Below are 20,659 nucleotides of genomic sequence, written 5' to 3'. Positions count from 1 at the left end.
TAGTATGATACATTTTTTAAATGGTATTTAGAAAGAGAGAGAGAAAAAACTGAACCGATTTTTATGGATACAGGTGCTTTATGATGACCACTGGCATAGCTCTAACATCTTTTGGTGTATCACTGTACTGATGGCTTTATTGCTTTATAGCTTTATTGTATATAAGTGTGTGCATATACACTGCTGGGCAGGTAGCCAGCAGCAGCAGGCCTATATGGCTTTTGGCCAGAAGATGTCACTATGCAATAAGAAACAAGTTGCATCCATAACATTTACTACCACATAAATGTTATCTGTATTTGACATAACGATTGTTTTACAATATGTTTCCTCTACACCATGTGTTAACAATATACAAACAATATCACACATGGTGTAATAGGTTATAATGACAAATCAATTTTGTTAACACTTTTGTACACTTAACAATTACATGTTGTCGTGAGCTCAAACCTATTTTATGGGTGGGATCATATAACAAGTTGTGTAGTATTTTAGTCAATTTGGGAGCAAGATTGGGAGTACCTGCCACTGGATAATAAAGGACTCTTATTGTGAAGTCAAGGGTGAGAGAAACACCGAGTCTTTTATTTTGAAGTCTCGTGGTGTCGCCAGCTCTCCAGGCACACACACACACACACACACACACACACACACACACACACACACACACAGACACAGGGAGAGAGAGAGAGACATAGCCAGCCCGATAGACACAGTACATAGTAGTGGTGTAGCTACATTGGCAGCGGCAAGTATGAGATAAGTTTCCTGGGTGAGCTAGGCTGGTTGGCAGCCGTTGTCGCATTCTTGGAGAAACAACGCAACCCGGTGGACGTCGAGAAGTGGCGGAGACAGCCCGTGTTACTGGAATAACTGGTGGATACACACGGTTTTTTTTGGGATACAGCGCAGAGCGGCGTCGGCAGCAGCAGCAGCAGCAGGAGCGCGAGGAGTGCTTTGGCGGCGGTCCCGCTGCTAGCGAAACATGAACAAAAACCACCGAGTGCCGAGCAACCGTTCTCTGAGTGCCGTGGAGGTGAAGAGCAAGGTAACGTTTCATGTGGAGAGTTTCTTGTCAGTTTACTGTATCTGTAGTCTTAACCCCATGATGATAACTCTGCTAATTTAGCCGGCTAAGTGGCTTGATAGCGAATTATGATGTCGCACAAATGACATAGATTCAAGCTAAAGCTTAACTAGCCAACACGGCTTTCCCTCCTCTTGACTAGCCCGCTGGTAGCTCGCCATACTTCAAACTTTACGTTAACCGTGGCGTTTAGTTTTGTTCTAAGTTGCTCTGAGTAACGTTAAGTTTGAAGGTGGAGGTTCTTGTCACCTGTCACAGCCTCCTCCGCCGCTCCTCCCTGTTCACGTAACATCTATTGACTCAAAGTTCAAGTCAAGTTTCGGGCCACAATAGCGCCATGGGCAGTGAACATAATACGTTTATATGAAACTAGCCCGGCATGACATGTTAAGAGTTGCTCGCTGGGTCGTTTCCCTGTGCGTAGAGGTGTCATACGGCCTGCGCCAGGCTCGTGTCTCCTTCCGCGACAGTCTGTCCTGTGGCATGATTAGACACACATGCTGAGGAATGTTGCCTCAGCGCTGCTCTAAACTACTTTGTAAGAGCTACATGAAGATAAACTAACTGCGACCGATTTGTTTCTGTCACTATCTTAATAGTTCTCAATCACAATGTAAGTTTTCCCCTCCAACCGCTTTACACAAAGTAATTAAAATACTCTCTCAGTGTGTTCAGCTTCTTCCCAAACCAGAGCAGTCCAGGGTCATTTGAAATGTTTTGTCTACTCACGTCCGAATGCGGGTACTTACCAGAAACAGGCCTGGGGCCTGCTTTGTTTCCCAACCTATAGTTCATGTAGTTCTGCTTTGTGCTACTGCATAAAATGCCTCAGAGTGACTGTGTGTCCAGGTTGGCAGTGAATTGTAGATCATCTTTTGTCAGCACCGGGCAACCGTAACCACAACACTTGGTGCTTCTCGTCAACACCACCGATGGGACCCAAACAGTTGCCTAAAGATTATGCATCTGCAGCCGTTGATCGGGCCAGACCACAGTGATCACCACGTTCCTCATGAGCCAGCGTTGTGGGAATGTGTGGCTGCTGTAAACACAGTCTTTCTTACAGCTGAATACCAAACATTCTGTCAAGACAGCTCCATTAGACAATGCCGGTCAGTCAGGAACACACTGCATCCACAAACGCAGAAACATAGAGATACGCACGTATCACAAAGTCTGCATTAATAATTCATCGCATGTGGTGCGTTGGCTTGTCCACATGGATGACAGACTCTTGCACATAGCTCACAGTGGTTTTGAAATTAGCTAGGCTACCAGAACAGTGTGTACGTATCAGACACAGCCTCAAACCTCGGACCCCTTCAGAATTTCTTAATTATGCGTGCATATATTGGAAGCATAGGCTTTTCACAACATCTCGGCTGTCTTGCAGTTCTTTTGGCCCAGTATTAATCGGTATCTGAAGCACCCTTTATATCCATGTGTGTTTGTATTGTGCTCACGTGTGTGTGTGTGTGTGTGTGTGTGTGTGTGCCCGTCTGCTCCGTCCCAGTTTGGCGCAGAGTTCCGTCGGTTCTCGCTGGATCGGTCGAAGCCGGGCCGCTTCGATGAGTTCTACGGCCTCCTGCAGCACGTGCATCGCATCCCCAACGTGGAGTTGCTGGTGGGCTACGCTGACGTCCACGGCGACCTGCTGCCCATCAACAATGATGATAACTACCACAAAGCCATCTCTACTGCCAGTCCTCTGCTCAGACTGTTCCTGCAGAGGAAAGGTAAGCACGGGGGAAGTGTTGGAACAAAGAGTGATAGTTTGTTGGGGCAGATCTGCTTTCTGATGGATACACAAACAAAAGTTTTCTGTGATCTCAGAATAGTATAGCTTAGAAATACGAGATGGGCCGTTGAAAGGGAAAATTTGCTGTTAAGCTTTGTGTATTTTGTCTAGATAATAAAAAAGGTAAGATTATGAAAGACCACGGTATCACATTACCGTTTCATTTCTTCAGGTTGATGGCTGCTGGTGTATTTTGTCCTCATTGAGCTGTCATCACCCCTGTTCTCTAGCTGTCTTCTGGTGTCCCTTTCTGACCCATATAGCTAAAGGTCAGCGACCTTGCTGAGAAGCAGTGTTTGTTTCCAAAGGCAATTTCTCTGCAAGGGCTGGATAAAACAAAAAACAAGTCAATTTAAAGAGAATATGAATATTTTAATTTTTTTCCCCCTCAATTCTCTCTGACCACCAATAGTCAAACTGCCATGGTGGTACTTGTCCGATTAGCATATCCTGTTTCTTTGGTGCGTACTTGGAATTTGTGGTTGCTGTAATATTTGCTCATGACTGTTAGTTTGCTAGTCATTGTTTGCACGTGTTTAGGGATTAGCGTAAACCTGTTTCTATCGGGCGACATATATTTAAAAAAAAAGATTTTTGAAGTGTGCCTAATGAGTTGCAGAGCGTGACCTGTTGAATGCAGCGAGGACCCCCGGGGTGTGCGGGCTGGGGCCGGTCGGGCCGCGTGTTCTGTTGTGTTTAAGCTGTCTCCCTGTGCCATATGACCCTATACAGTCTAAGCCACTTTGTCAGGAGGAGATTAGTGGGGTCACCGTGCAGCGCTGCATGGGACCGTGTTTCAATTACACGCCCCAGACACTAGCCCCACGCTGGGCTCGCTGCTGCTCACACAAACACACACATGGAAACACACAGAAACACACGGTCATGCAGGCAAACAGGCATCACACATCAGTCCGGCACTCACGCACAGCAAGATTGAACAAAGACAAAACACACACACACACACACACACACTAATTCAGCCACTGCCCCCTGTAGACCCTTTTGCACTCAGACCCCGGTTTCCCCTCCTGATTTGCAGACCCCCCTTCACCCTAATGCTAAGCACCAGTTGGTCCCAGCTTTAAGGGCTCTACAGTGTGCGGATGCAGCAAATTGGCCGCTTAGTTATTATATTTCTGCAGTTATTGTCTCTAGCGATGGTTCTGTTTGTGTGTGTGGAAAGTGTCTCACATCTTTGCAATCCGAGCTCATGGCAACATGAAGTCGAACTGACAGTTTTTTTGGAGAAATTCTTTTAATGTTAAGTCTTCCACGATCTTGTTTGTTGTCAAATTACCCTACACCAAAAGAGTTCTTTTATTATTATTTGTTTTAAAACCCTCATGTAATCAGGCGAGTCAATGAAGAACTATGAAGGTCATAGTGGAGGGGTCACACCTGTGCCACCCCACCACAGTGTTCTGCTCTACACCAGTTTGTGTGTAGTGCACCGCAGCACTTCAGTCTCATGGTCACAAACTGGCTTTTAACAACATCAGACTACTTCTGTGTCCTTTGAGAACTGAGCGATTATGTAAATGTATTAGATAAGTTAGATGTGATGTGATCGCTCATCATTGTATAAGAGCAGGACTTCAGACAAGGCAGCGGTGTGGGCCCAAGTTTGTCACAACTTGGCCTTCATGGAATAGCTCAGTGCAATCTCATTACACAGATGTCTGGGAAATGTGTTTGGAGCTAATAGAAACAACACTGAATCTCCAGTCTCAGGGATTGCAAACAGGTTTCCGACAGACAATTTCCGTTGACATAATTCCCGGCATGGTTCAGTCCATGCGTGTCGTATGAGGTTATTTTGGGCAGTGCATTATATTTGTCCAAGGCTAGGTGCTCTGTGAGTTCTGTTCATTCACTGATGTGCAGATGGTTCGATGGATGGATGGAGGGATGGCTGTTAGGCTGTGAGTGTCTGTTGTTCTATTGTTCTGATGTGGTTCTTGAATAATGCCCACATTGTTGTTTATGCATCAACGCTACATCACTGACCAGCCATTAACGCCGTATTGTTCACTGCTGACCAATGGAGGAAGTGTTTGTGTCTGTGCTGGTCATTTTTTAAATTGCTTCAACACACCGATATAACCCAACAGCACCGGGGGATCCCTTACACCCTGCCGCCCCCACCTGTGAGCAATGCGTGGATGAATATTGAGCAGTGAGGCCTCCACTGTTTACTGGTTGTCATGGCAGCAGTGAAGAGGCCTGTTCATAGTCGGATTAACATTGCATGAGTCTGATGGGAGCTGCAAAGCATGCTGGGAGCAGTATTGCTAGCATTTGAAAACACAGACTATCTTAAAGGGACAGTTCACCCTAAAATAAGAAATACATATTTTTCCTCTCTCCTGTAGGGCTTTTTATCAATCTACATTGTTTTAGTGTGAGTTAGGAGATATCGGCCTTCTCTCCAATATAATTGGACTAAATGACACTTGGCTTGTTGTGCTCAAAACATACAAACTCAACAGTCATGTCTCTTTCAAGAAATCGTGACCCAGTTACTCAAGATGACCCGCAGGCCTTGTTGTGAGCAGGTTCATGTAGGAACTACCTCCGCCAACCGCATCAGCGTGCAGAAGGAAGCATGTATCTCCTCATGGACCGGCTGACCTAGCACCACTGAGCTAGCTAACATTATAGCTCAGCCGAGGAGGACACCATTAATATTTACCTCTCCTGCTGTCTCGCGTTAGTGAGTAGTAGATGCTTCCTTCTGCGTGGTGATATGGTTGGTGGGACACACCCAGATCCAAGCTTCACTGGCAGGTGTAGTTTGTTAGAAAGAAAATAGTTCCTTTGCTAAAAAGCTCACAAAAAGGTGTGTAGATTATCTTGAGTAACCGGCTCATGATTTCTGGAAAGAGACATTACTGTTGAGTTTTTCTAATGTATTTTTTTCCATTTTATTGGAGAGGAGGAAGACATCTCTATGTCCGGTACCTCCAACTCACACCAAAACAATTTAGATTGATAAGTAACAGGAAAGAAATATGTGTTTTTGATTCTGGGGTGAACTGTCCCTTTTTAAAGGTCTGTCTAAACTGTCTTTTTGTAACTTAATCCATCATTTGTGTGCGTCTGATATCCTCATGTAGTTGTAGCTACTTTGAGTAGTGTATGTGTCAGAGACACTACACAAACCCTCTGAATCAGAATCAATAAAATGTAAATGACACCCAGTCCAGGCAGCACATTAGATGAGAGTTTTTAGGAGCTACTTCCTGGTCCTCACTGTTTTTGCTCAGCTCTGTGTAAACAGAGACTGTTGTGGTCAACTGAGTAATGTCCATGTCAGCTTCTTTTTAAAGCTACTACGAGGTCCTTTCATTGTTAGGGTTTCCAAACACTAGAGTCCTGTTGGAAGCCTCTTATTTTACTGTGGTGTTGGTTACGGCTCCCAAGATTTCACGCAGAATCCGACCCGGTGGCGGCGATGGCATGCATTACAAAAAACTATATAGAAAATAGCCAATCTTCTAGTTGATGGTCTTGTTTACTTATGTCGGTCGCATAGAAGCATCTGTATTAAACTGAGACTGTTACATAACTAGTTAAAAGTTCCTCACAATTTAAAGTAATAAATTTTTTTTATCCTTGTTGTCATATGTGGATATCCTTGTTGTCAGAGTGGAAACTGAGCGATGCCCAGGTTTGTGTTTGATTGGCTGTAAACATGGTTGCCAGAAGTGATGTTGTTTGCTTGCGTCTGTCATCTAGAACGTTAGCACCCGCACAACATACACAAAGTTTCTAGGTTGTCCCCCGTGTAGCGGTAGCAGCTTTTCAAGCAGTCTCTCTCAGGGCGTGGGTTTGTTTTGTGATGTTGCTCATCGCTCACACAGTTTCAGTCCTGAATGGCCCGTCACTCGTCCCCCGGTATGGTAGAGGGGAAAACAGGTATGGAGAGGGACAGGAATGCTTGTATTTGCGTATCCCAGCAGGGACTATCTTTGTAATTAGTAACCAGCCCATGACTCATCCAGCCAGAGAAAAGGAAATGTACAGTGTGAAAGTACAACACGGACAAAGTCTACCCGCCCTGCAAAACAAGCATTGGAGCAGGATAACAGCAGCAACTCCTGAGTGCAATAAGCAAGGTACCGAATCTGCTAAGTAATGAAAGGGAGGTAGGTGTACAGTGGAGGAGACGGGGTGACACTGTGACAGTCAAAAAGAGCCAGTCGAAACCAGGAAGACAGTGTGGTGATGGAAAAAGATTTGGATGAAAGAGACCCGATGAAAGAGACCCGGCATAAAACAGTCAGAATAATTGTTGACGCCACAACATGTTAGGAGGGAGAGATTTACTATGCCGAGCTCGAGATGAAAGGATTAAAGCGAGGGAGACGGAGTTCTGGCAGGTGTAATGGAGGAAGACTGGAGAGAAGTTTAGCATGATGTGTGAAAATAATAGAAATCAACCACCGCTGCTTTGGATGTCAAGTTTTCCACATGATAATCATTCCCTAGGATGCTGTGAGGGAACGACAGACTCAAAGCAATGGAGGAGGAATGTGTGGAGGAGGAACATATCGTAGGCCTAATAAGAGAGGTGGAAGGATGAAAGGGAGACAGAGTAAACCGTATTAAAGAGGGAGTAATGTATAAGGCATTGTTTAGGCAAGGCATGTAATTAGAGATGTGGGGAAAGCAGAGGGAGTAGTGTAAGTGTGAGAGGAATGCAGCAAGAGGGAGGGAGGGAGAAAGAGAGAGGGAGAGGAGGATAGTGGGAATAGCATTAGTGAGGGAGGAATGCAGAGTGAGGCCCAAGCTGGGGAGGGTGGGAGAGAGAGAGAGAAATAAAGAGAGGGAGAGAGATGGAGGGAGGGGGCATGTTGGATGGAATGTGGCCAGCCTCTGATCACGTCTGCCGGCTAGATTAGACAGGACAGGAGGCCGGACCGGACCGGACCCTCGGCTCCAGAGCCTGGCTCTGTCAACTTGGGGGGGGGGGGGGGACGGTGAGCGGTCGAGCGAGCAAAGGAGAATGAGTGAAAGAAAGAAGGAAAGAAAGCGGAGAACATTTCAAAACAAGCGAGAGCACACAGCCTGGGAAGCTAAAAAGCCTTACTCTCTACCCTGTGAAACCTGGCTGCAAGAGACTTTAGGCAGGCCGCGAGGAGATGGAGGCAGGGTTGCTTAGAGAAGAGGGGGGGGGGGCGCCTCTCTTAGCTGGGAAATTCTGACGGTCTCTATAACAGAGTTGTTGAGAGAAGATGAATGGATAGAGGGAGGGAAGGAAACAGGGTTAGCTCTGGAAAGAAAAAAAACACACAGACTGGTTGAGAAAGGAGGGATAAACGGCACTTTGGACCGATGCGGGAGGAGAAAGGTGGAGGGGAGGATGAGGCAGTGGGCAAACTGGTGGGCTGTTGACCACCGCAAATCACAAGAGAGAAACTGGAAAAACAAAGATGGCAGAGGGAAAGGTAGAAGGAAGTGAGCTATATAGACCCTTTTTACAGCAGACATCATAAGATATAGGCAAGCTGTTAGTAAGCTTTAAGAAACAGGTGTGTCAGTTCAACGAGTGACCGTGTTAACCGGTGACTTTCAGCCGAATGCGTCCGTGGTGGCTCGTAGTAACTTGGGTAAATGATTGTAGATAATAAACACGGATACGTATGTATTTCAAATTGATCAAAGGCTTTTACGGGGACACCTTACATGTTCTGATCGTGTTTTTAACATGGCCTAGAGTCACTTGTTAAACCGAAACACCGGCTGCAAGCTATTAAATGTGTTGACTACCACTGGACTTGTGTTTGAAGTTATTGCACTCCGCCGTACTTCCGTTGCTAAACTACATGCACACACTTTGGCACGTCATCATTGTTTACAAACTGTAAAAGTTTCTATAAATGCAGCTTAGGAACAGGAAGGAGTGTTTACTGACTGTCAGGTGAATGTGTGACATGCTTTTACTGAGAATGTTGAACTTTGTTCACTTGGGACTCAATGACCTATCATAAATGCTCGCCCACATGTTTCTTCCCAACAGTTGAGCCTTTGTTTTTGGCCATTTTAGTTCATGTCACTGGTTTTGAAAACGCTGGTCGATTTTTCTGAACAAAGAGAATATAGTTATCTATTTGTATTTAAAATGATGGATGTAGTCTGAAAGGAGTTCAAACAAATGGAAATCACCCAATGACTGGAGTTGGTTTCCACCCAAATGTAAAGTCTCATTAGAATACATAAGGTGGTATCTTTCTTTTAATTTATTTTGGCTTGCGGGCAAACGGATGTATTTCTTACAGATTTTTTTTATTAAAAAACATTCTTTCTGTCCCCTGGGCTTGGTGCTATATATTGTGATATAGATATGAATCATGATGCTTATCTGTGAATTTCTTTCAGCACTCTATTCCAGTATCTCTACTCTGGATGGCTGTGCACTGTAGTCAGCAGGCTTCAACATGCAGCTCCCAAACACTGTGGCCTAACTGTCACCGTTTGTAGTTTATCTGCTCCTCATCCTCTCTACCGTCACACTCTTTACACTTTGACGAAGTTATAAAAAATTGATAGAACTTAGACCAGTATGGAGAGTAACCTTTTTAAAGAAGTACTGCACTCTCAAATGTTCTTCTTTAAGCTGTAACACACCGTCTTTCGTTTTTACTTAACACAAGCCTCTTCTTTCTGTGGACTGGAAATGTAGCTATCAGTGCATTACAACATCCAGTGAATCAGTGTTGATGACTTACCATCTTGTGATAGCAACTTGCTCGTCTACGCTGTGTATAGATGAAGCACTAAGTTGTTAAGGGCCTGGCTAGTTAGCTAGCTATCATTAACATGTTAATGCTAATGATAGCTTTCATGCTACACCGACGTAGATGTATAATAAGAACTGGATGCGGCGGTGCCAATTTGTTTTGCAGTAAACATATGTGGTATTTATGCAGAAAGTTCCCCCTGCAGCCCAAAAAAAGTCACAATTGTAAAAGAGACGTCTGTAAAAGTGTTGACAGGACTCCTCCAACTCCAAACAAGTGACTCGTTCTCTTATGATCTATTGATCTATGGAGGTTTTTATATTTGTAAATTTTATTTAGCTGAAAATCTTAAAAGTCCATGGGCTGAGCGGGAAAAACATTGGTGCGCATACTTAGTGGTCTTCATACCAATGTACATATGGGCAAGTCAGTATGGTTTTAATTGCACTGGTGAATTTTGATCAAATATGTAATGTTTCATTGCTTTAGCTAACATTGCAGTCGGCCTAAAGTTCATCTTGGCAATGAGAAGTTTGTCCCGGTGGTGTGATCTAACTGCAGGTTGACTGTGTTGTCTTCCAGAGCCAGATGCTGACAGCAGGACAGAGCAACAAACACAGAGTCCCCCTCCTCGTCCCTCCCCCGTAATGTCCCTGTTCAGACGTTTGAGCGACAGGCTCGTGAGACTAGACTCACGCGGCTGCGCCTCCCTCCCTTCCTCTCCGCCGTCTTCCCCCTCATCTCGTCCTCCCTCCTCCTCCTCCTGGAGGATACGCAAAGCAGGGCTGCGCAGAAGGCTCGGTTTATCAGACCCAGGTCTAGTGACCTCGCCCCAGACTCCTTGCTATGACCCGGTACTGAAACATGCGTCCCCGGGTGACCTGCCCCCGCTCCCGCCCTGTCCCAAGCTCAGATACAGCCTCAGCCCCAGGCATGTCCCTGCTCCACACTGCATGTCCCATACTGACTACTCTCAACGTCTCTCTGTCCCTCAACAAGACCGTACTTGTCCCACTAGTCCTAGTCCCAGTCCCAGTCCCGATCATCCAGCCACTGACCTAGACTAACCCCTGTTTCCAGGCGCTACATCTTTTGTCCCAACGCTGGCCTCTAGTAGTAGCAGAATCTGCAAGACCAAGAGGGACAGACAGAGAGTGGAGAGATACAAAAAAAAAGGCTCTTGCTTCAAGGTGGGTGGACTAAAGACACTGAGGGACAGATTGAGTGAAGGACACAAGGGAGAAAAATGGGAGGGTGAGGAGGCATTGCAGGAAGGAGAGACAAGCTTATGTCAGCACAAAATAAATTGATGGAATGGCTTCATAATGCAGACGAGATGCAAACACACAGAAAAGTGCTGTACATGAATGCAGACTGGCAAATAAAGTCTATTCATTCTGCTTCAACCCCAATCGTAAGCTGTGTTACTTTGTGCACCGCATACCGCTACATTAACGCTGGTTTCTCCCACAGTGTAGATACGTTTCTGGTTATGTATTTATTTGTGATAAATGTCTCCTGCCAGGAGAGAATAATAAAGCAGGACAGATGAGTGTAATAGAGAATTCAGGAAAGAGATTATATGAGGAAGCCTAGAAGCAGGCTAATGTTCTGAGGTCTTTTGAATTATGGATTTAATAAGCAATTCCTCAAATTGTCAGCTCGATCTCTCCCTCATACACACACACACACGCACACGCACGCACTGTCTTCGCTCCGGCTCTCCTCGCACCTCTGCAGGACTCTCCAGCATCACATCAGCACACCGCTTCTGTTTTTCTTGCTGTCCTTATTGCGTCCTTTCCTCTCAGCACTCTCCCTTTTGAGCTCCCTCCTTCCTTCCTTCCTTCCGTATCTTTTCGTCCTCCGTCTTATCAGCAAGTTTTAAGGCACTTTTTATCTTGGCTGTGCCAGGGAGGTATGCTCACCACACCAGGAATAGTAACCCTCCGGGAATTTCCTCCCTTTTTATCTCCTCCTCCTTCTCTTTTCCTTTCTTCTCTCTCCCTCTCTCCACTGTTTATATTTGCTGTATATCTGTCTCTCCTGCGCTTTTCAAGACTTTTTTTGGGGGGGGGGTTTCACACCACCCCTGTTTTTTCTCATCGACTCATTGACACACACGTACACTCCTCCCCCCTTCTTCTTGTATCGCTCCGTGTCAGGAACGCCGTGGCACCGGCTGTGTGGTGAACGTCCAGGCCTTTCATCAACAAACCCGACTGTTTCCAGAACACCGCAACCTTCAGCGGCTTGTCGTTTCACTTTGTGTTTTTCCTACTCGGGTCCTTGAGACGCGTTCTTATGTTTGGATACTGGAGACGGGGTTTCACTGACAGCAGCTGTTATCCATTAGAAAAAAATAAAGCCCTTTTTCAGAAAGCTTTTAGCTGGAGCTCTACTTAAGCAAGTCTCTGGACGAGACAGAGATAAATACACCTGTGTGCTGTGGCCTTCTTTGTAATGCTCCATAGGTCACTAGTTGTAATTGTAGTACGTAGAGAAGTGGTGGGTTATTGTGTCATACAAAGAAAGATTCACATTGCGCTGCGTAAGTCCCTGAAATCTAATTGTAGAGTCAGTGGTGCCAGTGACAGTAGCAGTTGTAGAAGTGATAGTGACTGTACTTATCACATGTCACGTAGCTCCTTCACCTATACACATGTATCGGGTTTCCGTGACTCAGCAGCGGGCAGGACAAGTACCAGGAAGTGATGGCTTGTTGGTGTCATCGCTGTGGTCAGGGATTGTTATATTACGGGGAGACCCGGGCCTTGTCGTACTGCGTCGTCGTCACTGAAGAGGTGGGTGTAACGGGAGCGCTGCAGCAGGTGCATGCGCGAGGGAGTGGTGCTGAAAAAATGTGCGACACCACAGACCAACATTTGTGTTCAACACTTAAAAAAACAAAAGAAATCTTTTGAGCATGAAACATTATTTTTTCTATCTGTAAAACACATTTTCTGTAATATTCTTTGGTCCAGGTAAGTAGGCAGCGTCACATGTCAGTAGCTGTGGCGTGTTCTGAATGCCCGCAGTACAACTTAATCTGAGCCATTAATGTTGGCTCCCAAAGTCCAGAGTGATGTCATCCAAGAGTGTGTGAAGAATAGAGCACCGAGGAAGAGGATGTGTTCAACCGACGCACGCCAGTTGTGCGCAAGTGCTTTCTTCTCCTTAGGCAGCGTTGTCGCGGCCCCTTCAGTGTCCGGATAGAGATGCATTAGTTGTGCGTGTTGGTCACATACTACAGAGAGGAATGACTGAGCATCGCCGCGTGTGTCCTCGCGTGTGACGATGTGCGCTGGGTCGTCATTTTCTCCTTCACTGCCTCGCTGACTCCATTCAAAGTGTGGGAAATCAAAGCAGCCTCTGCATAGCTGGAATGCCTGACCTGTGCGGAGCCATGGCAAGCACGGGGCGGGGGTTTGTGTTTTTATTCATGGTTTGTGACTCATGCCTTAAGTGTGGTTCTGATACACTGCAGGTGTATAGTATCACAGATCTCGTCTGAGGAGATGAGAAGCTTTGGCAAAGGAAGCCAACAGAGCCACGTAGAGTTAGTCTGCGGTAGTTAAAGGGGCACTGCGTGATTTTAGTACTGCACTGCACTTCACTTCACCAAAGATGGGGGACGCGCAAGAGACGGAGTCAAATTACAGGTCAAATTCAAAAGCAGCAGAGGCTGAGACATGAAGACTCTGTAGTACACATCAGACCGTAAATACTTTTCACAGTCTTCAACCGTTTAATAATACAAGACTTTCTCGACTTGCAAAATTCTCTATGGCGGATATTCATATGCGTGAATTCATGGCTCAATTAAACAGGATCAAAAAGTTCTAATAACAACATGGTGTGCAACAATAACTTAGACTGCAAACGTGTGTGTGTGTGTGTGTGTGTGTGTGTGTGTGTGTGTGTGTGTGTGTGTGTGTGTGTGTGTGTGTGTGTGTGTGTGTGTGTGTGTGTGTGTGTGTAAAAAATAATATATTTTAATTATGTAAAACCATCATAATTCTACCAAATTAAAAGATGTAATTACTTGACTGCAAACAATCGGCTGAGAGAATAGATGGAGGCCAGTTACACGACTCGTAGGCGGGCTGTTGATGGATTTTGGGAGGCCTTTTGTTCTTATAATGTTAAAATTAAAAGTTTGAAATATTTGAAGATAGATTTTTCCCGCAATGTGCTTGGGAGCTTCTTATGGAATATACTAATCAACAATAAATACAATTGCTAGTAAATTCCTTCCATCGTCCAAAAAAGGAACCTTTTCGTTGCTTTGTACCATTTACAACAAATTCAGTCGTCTACTGACAGACAGAAATATGTCATCCAGCGCTTTATTTTTAGTGTCGCTGGGACAAGTGGCCTCGTGTTTTCCTCGAGTCCTTTGTGTCAACAAAATGTGGACACAAAATCAGGTCATTTGCACTGTACCAAGTGAGGAGCAGTGTGTGTTTGTAGTGCGCCTCGCCTATAGGCCTTTGTAGCCAATTAGGCTCTAATGAGCTATAATGTAGCTGTGGCTTCTCTGAGTGTCGGGTCTCAGTGCTGCAGTTCATTAGCATTCAGGCCTCATCGCTAACCACAGATCGTGTGTGTGTGTGTGTGTGTGTGTGTGTGTGTGTGTGTGTGTGTGTGTGTGTGTGTGTGTGTGTGTGTGTGTGTGTGTGTGTGTGTGTGTGTGTGTGTGTGTGTGTGTGTGTGTGTGTGTGTGTGTGTGTGTGTGTGTGTGTGTGAGTGAACACCTGCTTCTGTGTGCTCACATATGTTGTTTCCGCTAGTGCTCGGGGTTTCCACATGCTGTGGTCAGGAAGATGCATACTTGTGCCATTTGCTGCCAGGACGGCATCTCTCTGCGGTGCTTGTGCGCCTATGAGTGACCCTGAGGGGCCGTCCTACTCTCTTTGCTCAACTATAACTCTATTGTCAGGTCTGGCCTTTCATATGCTGGAGGTGGAGGGCTGGTTTAGATGAAAACTAGTCGAGAAAAAGTTAGATGTGGAGCGTCCCCTCATGCCGTGTGTCCATTGCACTGCAAGAAGTGCGTGTGCGTGAGAGATATCCACCTGTACGACCTTTTTATTTTGCATAATGCTGTTTTTCTGGCAGTGTTTACGTGCAGAAAGTTTGAACAGGAACAGAGCATGAGAGGGTGGAACTTTTGTATTTGCATTTTTGACCTCTCAGGTTCTTATGAAGCTATTGTTTCTATATCTTTGTTCTTTTTTTCACTTGTTGGCTCATAAGCTCATGTCTGGTATAGGGGAAGCGAGTGTGTATACACTAGACCCGTGCCTCATGGGAACCGAAACGGGAGACCGCCGCTCGTCCTCGGGACAGTTGATCCTTTGTTTTGGTTTTAAAGATGGAGAAGGGAGTGGTGGGGCCAGAACCTGAGAGCCGGGAATCTTCATCAGCCAACCCGAATGGATGTTTTCCCAGATTACTCACACACACACATTCGTACTCAGAATGGAGAGACAAACAGCGAAGAGAAGTGTTCAGTTCAGTGCAAGATTGCCAGAGCGATATTTATAGAGAGCTTTCATCTAAAAATAGAGTTCACAAAGTGCTGTGAAAACAGCAAACAAAGTGTGGCGTGTGGAGAAGGTGAAAAAGTTGAGGACGTATTCAAAAGAAAAGATGTTGAAAATAACACCAGAAATAGACAAACAATCTGAAAAAGAGAATGAAAGTCTCAGATGTTAATGTTTAGCTGCTTGTATTATGCTGGTTAACTATTAGGGAACCACGGTCTAGGTTCTCCCTCTGTTACCGGGCCAGCTCTTGGTCTACTGTTAATATCTCTACAGCAGCGTGACAGTGGACACACTTCATCTGCAAAAACACACATTCAGAAAGAAATTATGACCGTGATATTCTTGGTTTGACCTTTTTGTTATCTGTCTCTCACCTGGGACTGAGGTGACAAAGTATCTTTTAAAGGACCAGTTCGACATTTGGGGGAACATGCTGAGAAGATCAACGCCACTCTCACATCCATCCGTTAAATATGAAGCTACAGCCTCGGGTGGGGGTGGTTAGCTTAGCTTAGCATTAAGACTTAAAATAGGGAAAGGTAACAAATCTACCCACCAGCACCTCTTAAGATCTCCCAACTAACACGTAACCACACTATAGTTATTTGTGAAAGAGCGCCAATGAAGGAATTGGAGTTGGCTGGTGGGGCGTTTTGCATCAGTGTGACCTGGGGGGGAGGGGTGTGTGTGTGTGTGTGTGTGTGTGTGTGTGTGTGTGTGTGTGTGTGTGTGTGTGTGTGTGTGTGTGTGTGTGTGTGTGTGTGTGTGTGTGTGTGTGTGTGTGTGTGTGTGTGTGGCACAGACACCCTGCAGGCTGCGAGCTGCTCCACCACATAACATTATTCATTCTCCTGAAACGACATGATGCAACAGAGTGTCATCCTTGATGTGTAATTAGCCTGGTGGGATGTTAACGGGGAAATGAACCAGCTTTTGTTAATTGATATCCTCTTTGTTCCTCTCTTCCCCTTTCTTTCTGTCTCTGTTCCACATCTGTGTCCCCTCTTCCTCCTCCTTACTTCTCTTTCCTCTACTTCCTCTATCGTGTGTTCTGCAGAGGAAGCCGACTACACGTTTGGCACCAACTCGCTGACCAGGAAGAAGAACACGGTGCTATCGGCGGTTCTCCTGCGGCCCGACGCCACCAGGAAGAAGCCGCCGGTGATCATCAGCCTCCCGAGGGACTTCCGCCCCGTCTCCTCCATCATCGACGTGGACATCCTCCCTGAGACGCACCGACGCGTCCGCCTGTACAAGCACGGCCAGGAGAAGCCGCTGGGCTTCTACATCCGGGATGGCTCCAGCGTGCGGGTCACTCCTCAGGGCCTGGAGAAGGTCCCGGGGATATTCATCTCCCGCATGGTGCCCGGCGGGCTGGCGGAGAGCACCGGCCTGCTGGCGGTCAACGACGAGGTGCTGGAGGTGAACGGCATCGAGGTGGCTGGGAAGTCTTTGGACCAGGTGACGGACATGATGATCGCCAACAGTCACAACCTCATCATCACCGTCAAGCCCGCCAACCAGCGGAACAATGTCGTTCGCAGTGGAGGAGGAGGAGGAGGAGGAGGAGGCGGCGGCGGCACGGCGTCCGGTAGCTCGGGGCGCTCGTCGGACAGCGGCGCCAGCTACTACGGCTACTCGTCGCAAGGCGGGGTCGGTGCTGTGGCGTCCGTGCCGTCGCACATCATCCAGAATTTCCCCGTCGGGGAGCTGGAGAGCGACGAGGACGACGAGGACCTGGTGATCGAGGTGGGAGGCGAGGCCTCAGCCATCAGGCGCGCCCCGTCCAACTACAGCATGCCCTCGCTGCCCCGCTACGAGCCGCACCTCAACCTCCGCACCGCCTCCGCCCTCTCCATCAACGCCAACGGCGCCCTGCCGGCCAGCGGCAGCAGCGGGTCGCTCAGCTACGTCAACGCCCCTTCGACCACGCCGTCCCCAGACAGAGCAACTGAGAGGGGGAGTCTGGAGGAGGATGGCACCGTCATAACTCTGTAGGATGGGCATTCGCACGCTACTAAACACTGGAAGCCAGAGAGAGACAAACTTTACTCACACACGGGGGAGTCATGGTCATCGGCTAATCAAACACGGGAACATCCTGCACCATCAAACATCGACTGTACCTGAGAAGCACAATGTGTACTCATTAAGTCTCATGTCACTGACACCCGATGATTTCCATGTCAAACACTCCACAGTTTTCTCCTCTACATGCCAATAACCACGCATGTGTGCCATAGTGGTGACCCCCCCCCCCCCCCAGTTCTGCAGGCACAAAAATGTCAGACAAAAAAAGTGTAGAAGAAGTGTAATGTGATGCACCCTCCACTTCATTTCTAAACCACTACAAGCACTTGTTTTGCACCTGGAAACTGTTGTTACGCTGAGCGTCCACAAGAGGGCAGAGATGAGACACCACATCCTCATCGTCAGTCCCATGAATACATGAAGTTAACAAGTTGATTCCACCCCCCCTATAACGGACACACACTGAAGTAAGATGTTAGCTCAAGCATTTGTTGACAATCTGTGGCTGTTTATTTTATTATTTTGCCTTGTCATGACCCCCTCTCTTCCCCCAGGTGACCACAGCATGCGACCGGTAAACAGTTTTTTCCGCGCAATCGTCCGAGTGCTGAGATCTGCAATAATACTGTAGTTTTATACGAGGAAAAAGCAACTAAAAAAAAAACAAGTCTGAGTTCTTTGTCGGCTCAGATGCTTTTAACCGCTGTTATTAGCTGTTTTTTCCCTCATCTTTTCACTGTGTTAATGACTGATAATGAAAGGTTGATGATTCTTTGATCATTCTTGGGGGCAACTTGTCTTTTTTGAAAATCCCTTCACCATCACGCCTGTGTTTTATATCATTTGTTTCTGTTTATTTTACACAATACTTGTACCTCACAAGTGACTATCACCAGTTTTCATCTGACCAATTGGAAGTCGCGAGTCACATGGGCCTAACTCATGATTCCTTCATTCCTTCATTGCACTCCCTCTACTTTTCCACGACAAGGGCTATTTCCCCTGCTGCATGAATACCAGTGACACAATGTGAATGTGGTTTTAATATTTTGGTTATCTCCCTCTCCCCTCTCTCTGGATCATGACTCGATACATCTCATCTCAGCGCTCTTACAACACGTTCATCTCTCTCTCTCCAGGCCCCGAGTCCACTTGGATGTGTCACGAGACATTTGCATATGAAAAGTGTTCTCTGCAGTATTTCTGCACCGCTTCCTTCTTGTATCGTCATTCTCACTGAATTCAATCAATGACACACAAGGAGAGAATGTAACGCAGCAACTGTATTCATGATGCTACTAAATATTGTCTTTGGGCCTGAACGGCGGATCAATAGCCGGACTGTAGCGCTATTAGCAAACACAACTACAGAAATGAGTTGGTGACTCATTCAGTGACAACAGAGAAACCGCCTGTATCTCAAAATAAGCCCTGGTCAGATTGAGTCATATTTAAACAAAAAACCATGCAGGTGCACTTGGCACAAACTGATTGACGTACTGTGTTTGATGAAGGCGAGGCAGGTACGTCTTGGCTCTGATCTGTATTTGGTATTCACATCGAAAGCTTTCCTTGACAAGTGTGTAACGAACGTCCTCTCAGCTAAATCTGGACTGACAGACCCAGGTCTAAATTTGAGACACGAATCAGAAATTCATCAGAAAGATTCACCAACACATTTTCACAGTGCAGCTTTTCATTGTGGGATTTTTGCACTTAACTCCAATCAAATAGCAGAACGTGTGCTCCTGATCCCATGAAACGTTCTCCACAGGAAGAAGCAATTCTGGCACGGTTTTGGTTCCTGTTCTTAAAGCCGATCCATAACATTTATTCAAAGTATATATAAAACTATATATATATCCATTAACTTTACATGCTGCTGCTAACTGCCTCTCGAAAGTGAAAGCAGACTTCATATCATTTCAGCATTTGCGCTCTTGTTAAAAGTGATACCATTGACTATAGCATGGCTTTTATCTCACTGGCTGAAACATGGTGGACACACACACACACACACACACACCCAGAGTAATGTTTATTGGCTTCATCTGAACCCATGTGCACTTGCAATGAAACGGTACATTCATACAGATCCCCATCATGCTAATGTCCAACCTTTTGTAGTTCTGTTTGTTGCTTGAATATCCAATGAGCTTATCAGACGGTGAATATCGATGACTGGAATCCAACGCAATGTGCCCCCACTGTTGTATTTCAAGCTATATGTAGAACTGTCTTTTATGGTACACAAGAGTGCTGATGGGACTCTGTCTTCTGTCATTCCCGACATGAAACGGTTATGAACACTACTCAGAATGGAAGACTTTTAGAAATCAATGTTAATTTATTTTCTTAATTTCTAACTTTACCACATGGACACTGGGATTGTAACCATTGTTATTTATTCTCTAATCATGCGTCTGCATATTTTCCTCCTTTGAACACATTTTATGACTTTATTTTTTATAACTGAATTGTTTTTCTGTGATTGTTGTTTTGGTCGTGAATCTCCCGGTAGATGTTATTGCCCAATAGGAGATGATTTCAGTAGGTGATTCTACTGTTCTGGCTAAAGCAACAGGAGAGTCTGCATAAGACGTCACACTACTATTTTTTATTTTTTTTCCCCCATACTGTGAATTATCAATATTATTTTGTGGGAGAGAAACTGTTGTATTAGCAGAACTTCAAAACAGGCTACTTGTTTTGCTTTGAGTACGATTTTGTTTTTTTTAAGTGACCGAGCAATGATTTTTGCTTGCCAGATAAATCCAATGGTATAGATTTGTAAAGAAGATTGTCAGTATTTTCATATCGATGATATATATGATGTACATTTTTATCACGTTTAATGAAAATGTTTTAAAATTCAACTGGAGATGAATAAATAGATGTACACCTGTAATTGCTGATCGGAAGAGCTGGATGAAATAAACTAATGTGTAGCAATATTCATTGTTTGTTGTCTGTCAATGTATAGAAACGGCTGTGAATTTAAAGGTTATTGTTGTAGACATTTGTCAAAAAAAAAATCAAAAACAAACTTAAATCAAAGGGCCACTGATGCACCATCGGTTTGGGGTTTACGCAGACAAGAGTTCATTGTCTGTACGGGATTCTGTGTTTCTGATGATTTATTTAACAAAACAAGCAAGCAAACAAAAGAACAAAGAAATACTATCACTGCCTCTCCTGCTCTGGTAAAAAAAAACTATTCATTATTTTATTTTTAATATATATATTATATTTTAGAAATATATATATATATATTTTTTATATGTAGTTTTTATATATATATATATATATATATATATATATATATATATATATATATATATATAGGTAGGTTCAGGACCAGCATGCACTAGAGTAGGCCAATGTTTTTTTTTACCAGAGCAGGAGAGGCAGCGATAGGATTCTATTAATTTATATATATATT

General features: G+C 45.2%; 1 protein-coding gene across 1 annotated transcript; it reads left to right on the top strand.

Moving 5' to 3' along the window:
* Positions 1-781: 781 nt before the first annotated feature.
* Positions 782-20,175, top strand: pard6b (par-6 partitioning defective 6 homolog beta (C. elegans)). Its single transcript, XM_079181107.1, has 3 exons — positions 782-1,051; positions 2,604-2,826; positions 16,244-20,175. The coding sequence occupies exons 1-3, from the start codon at positions 989-991 to the stop codon at positions 17,182-17,184; spliced, it is 1,227 nt and encodes a 408-aa protein (XP_079037233.1). The 5' UTR covers positions 782-988; the 3' UTR covers positions 17,185-20,175.
* The last annotated feature ends 484 nt before the right edge of the window (positions 20,176-20,659 follow it).

The sequence above is a fragment of the Pholis gunnellus genome (assembly GCF_910591455.1).
Source record: "Pholis gunnellus genome assembly, chromosome: 2".
NCBI lineage: Eukaryota > Metazoa > Chordata > Actinopteri > Perciformes > Pholidae > Pholis > Pholis gunnellus.
Note: the sequence above shows the minus strand (reverse complement) of the source record. Positions and strands in the feature narration are given on the sequence as shown.

Bases quoted from the DNA above. Each gene is read 5' to 3' on its own strand.
- pard6b (XM_079181107.1), top strand. From the start codon at position 989: ATGAACAAAAACCACCGAGTGCCGAGCAACCGTTCTCTGAGTGCCGTG. The intron at 1,052-2,603 runs GTAACGTTTCAT...GCTCCGTCCCAG, and splicing joins CCGTGGAGGTGAAGAGCAAG to TTTGGCGCAGAGTTCCGTCG. The intron at 2,827-16,243 runs GTAAGCACGGGG...TGTGTTCTGCAG, and splicing joins ACTGTTCCTGCAGAGGAAAG to AGGAAGCCGACTACACGTTT.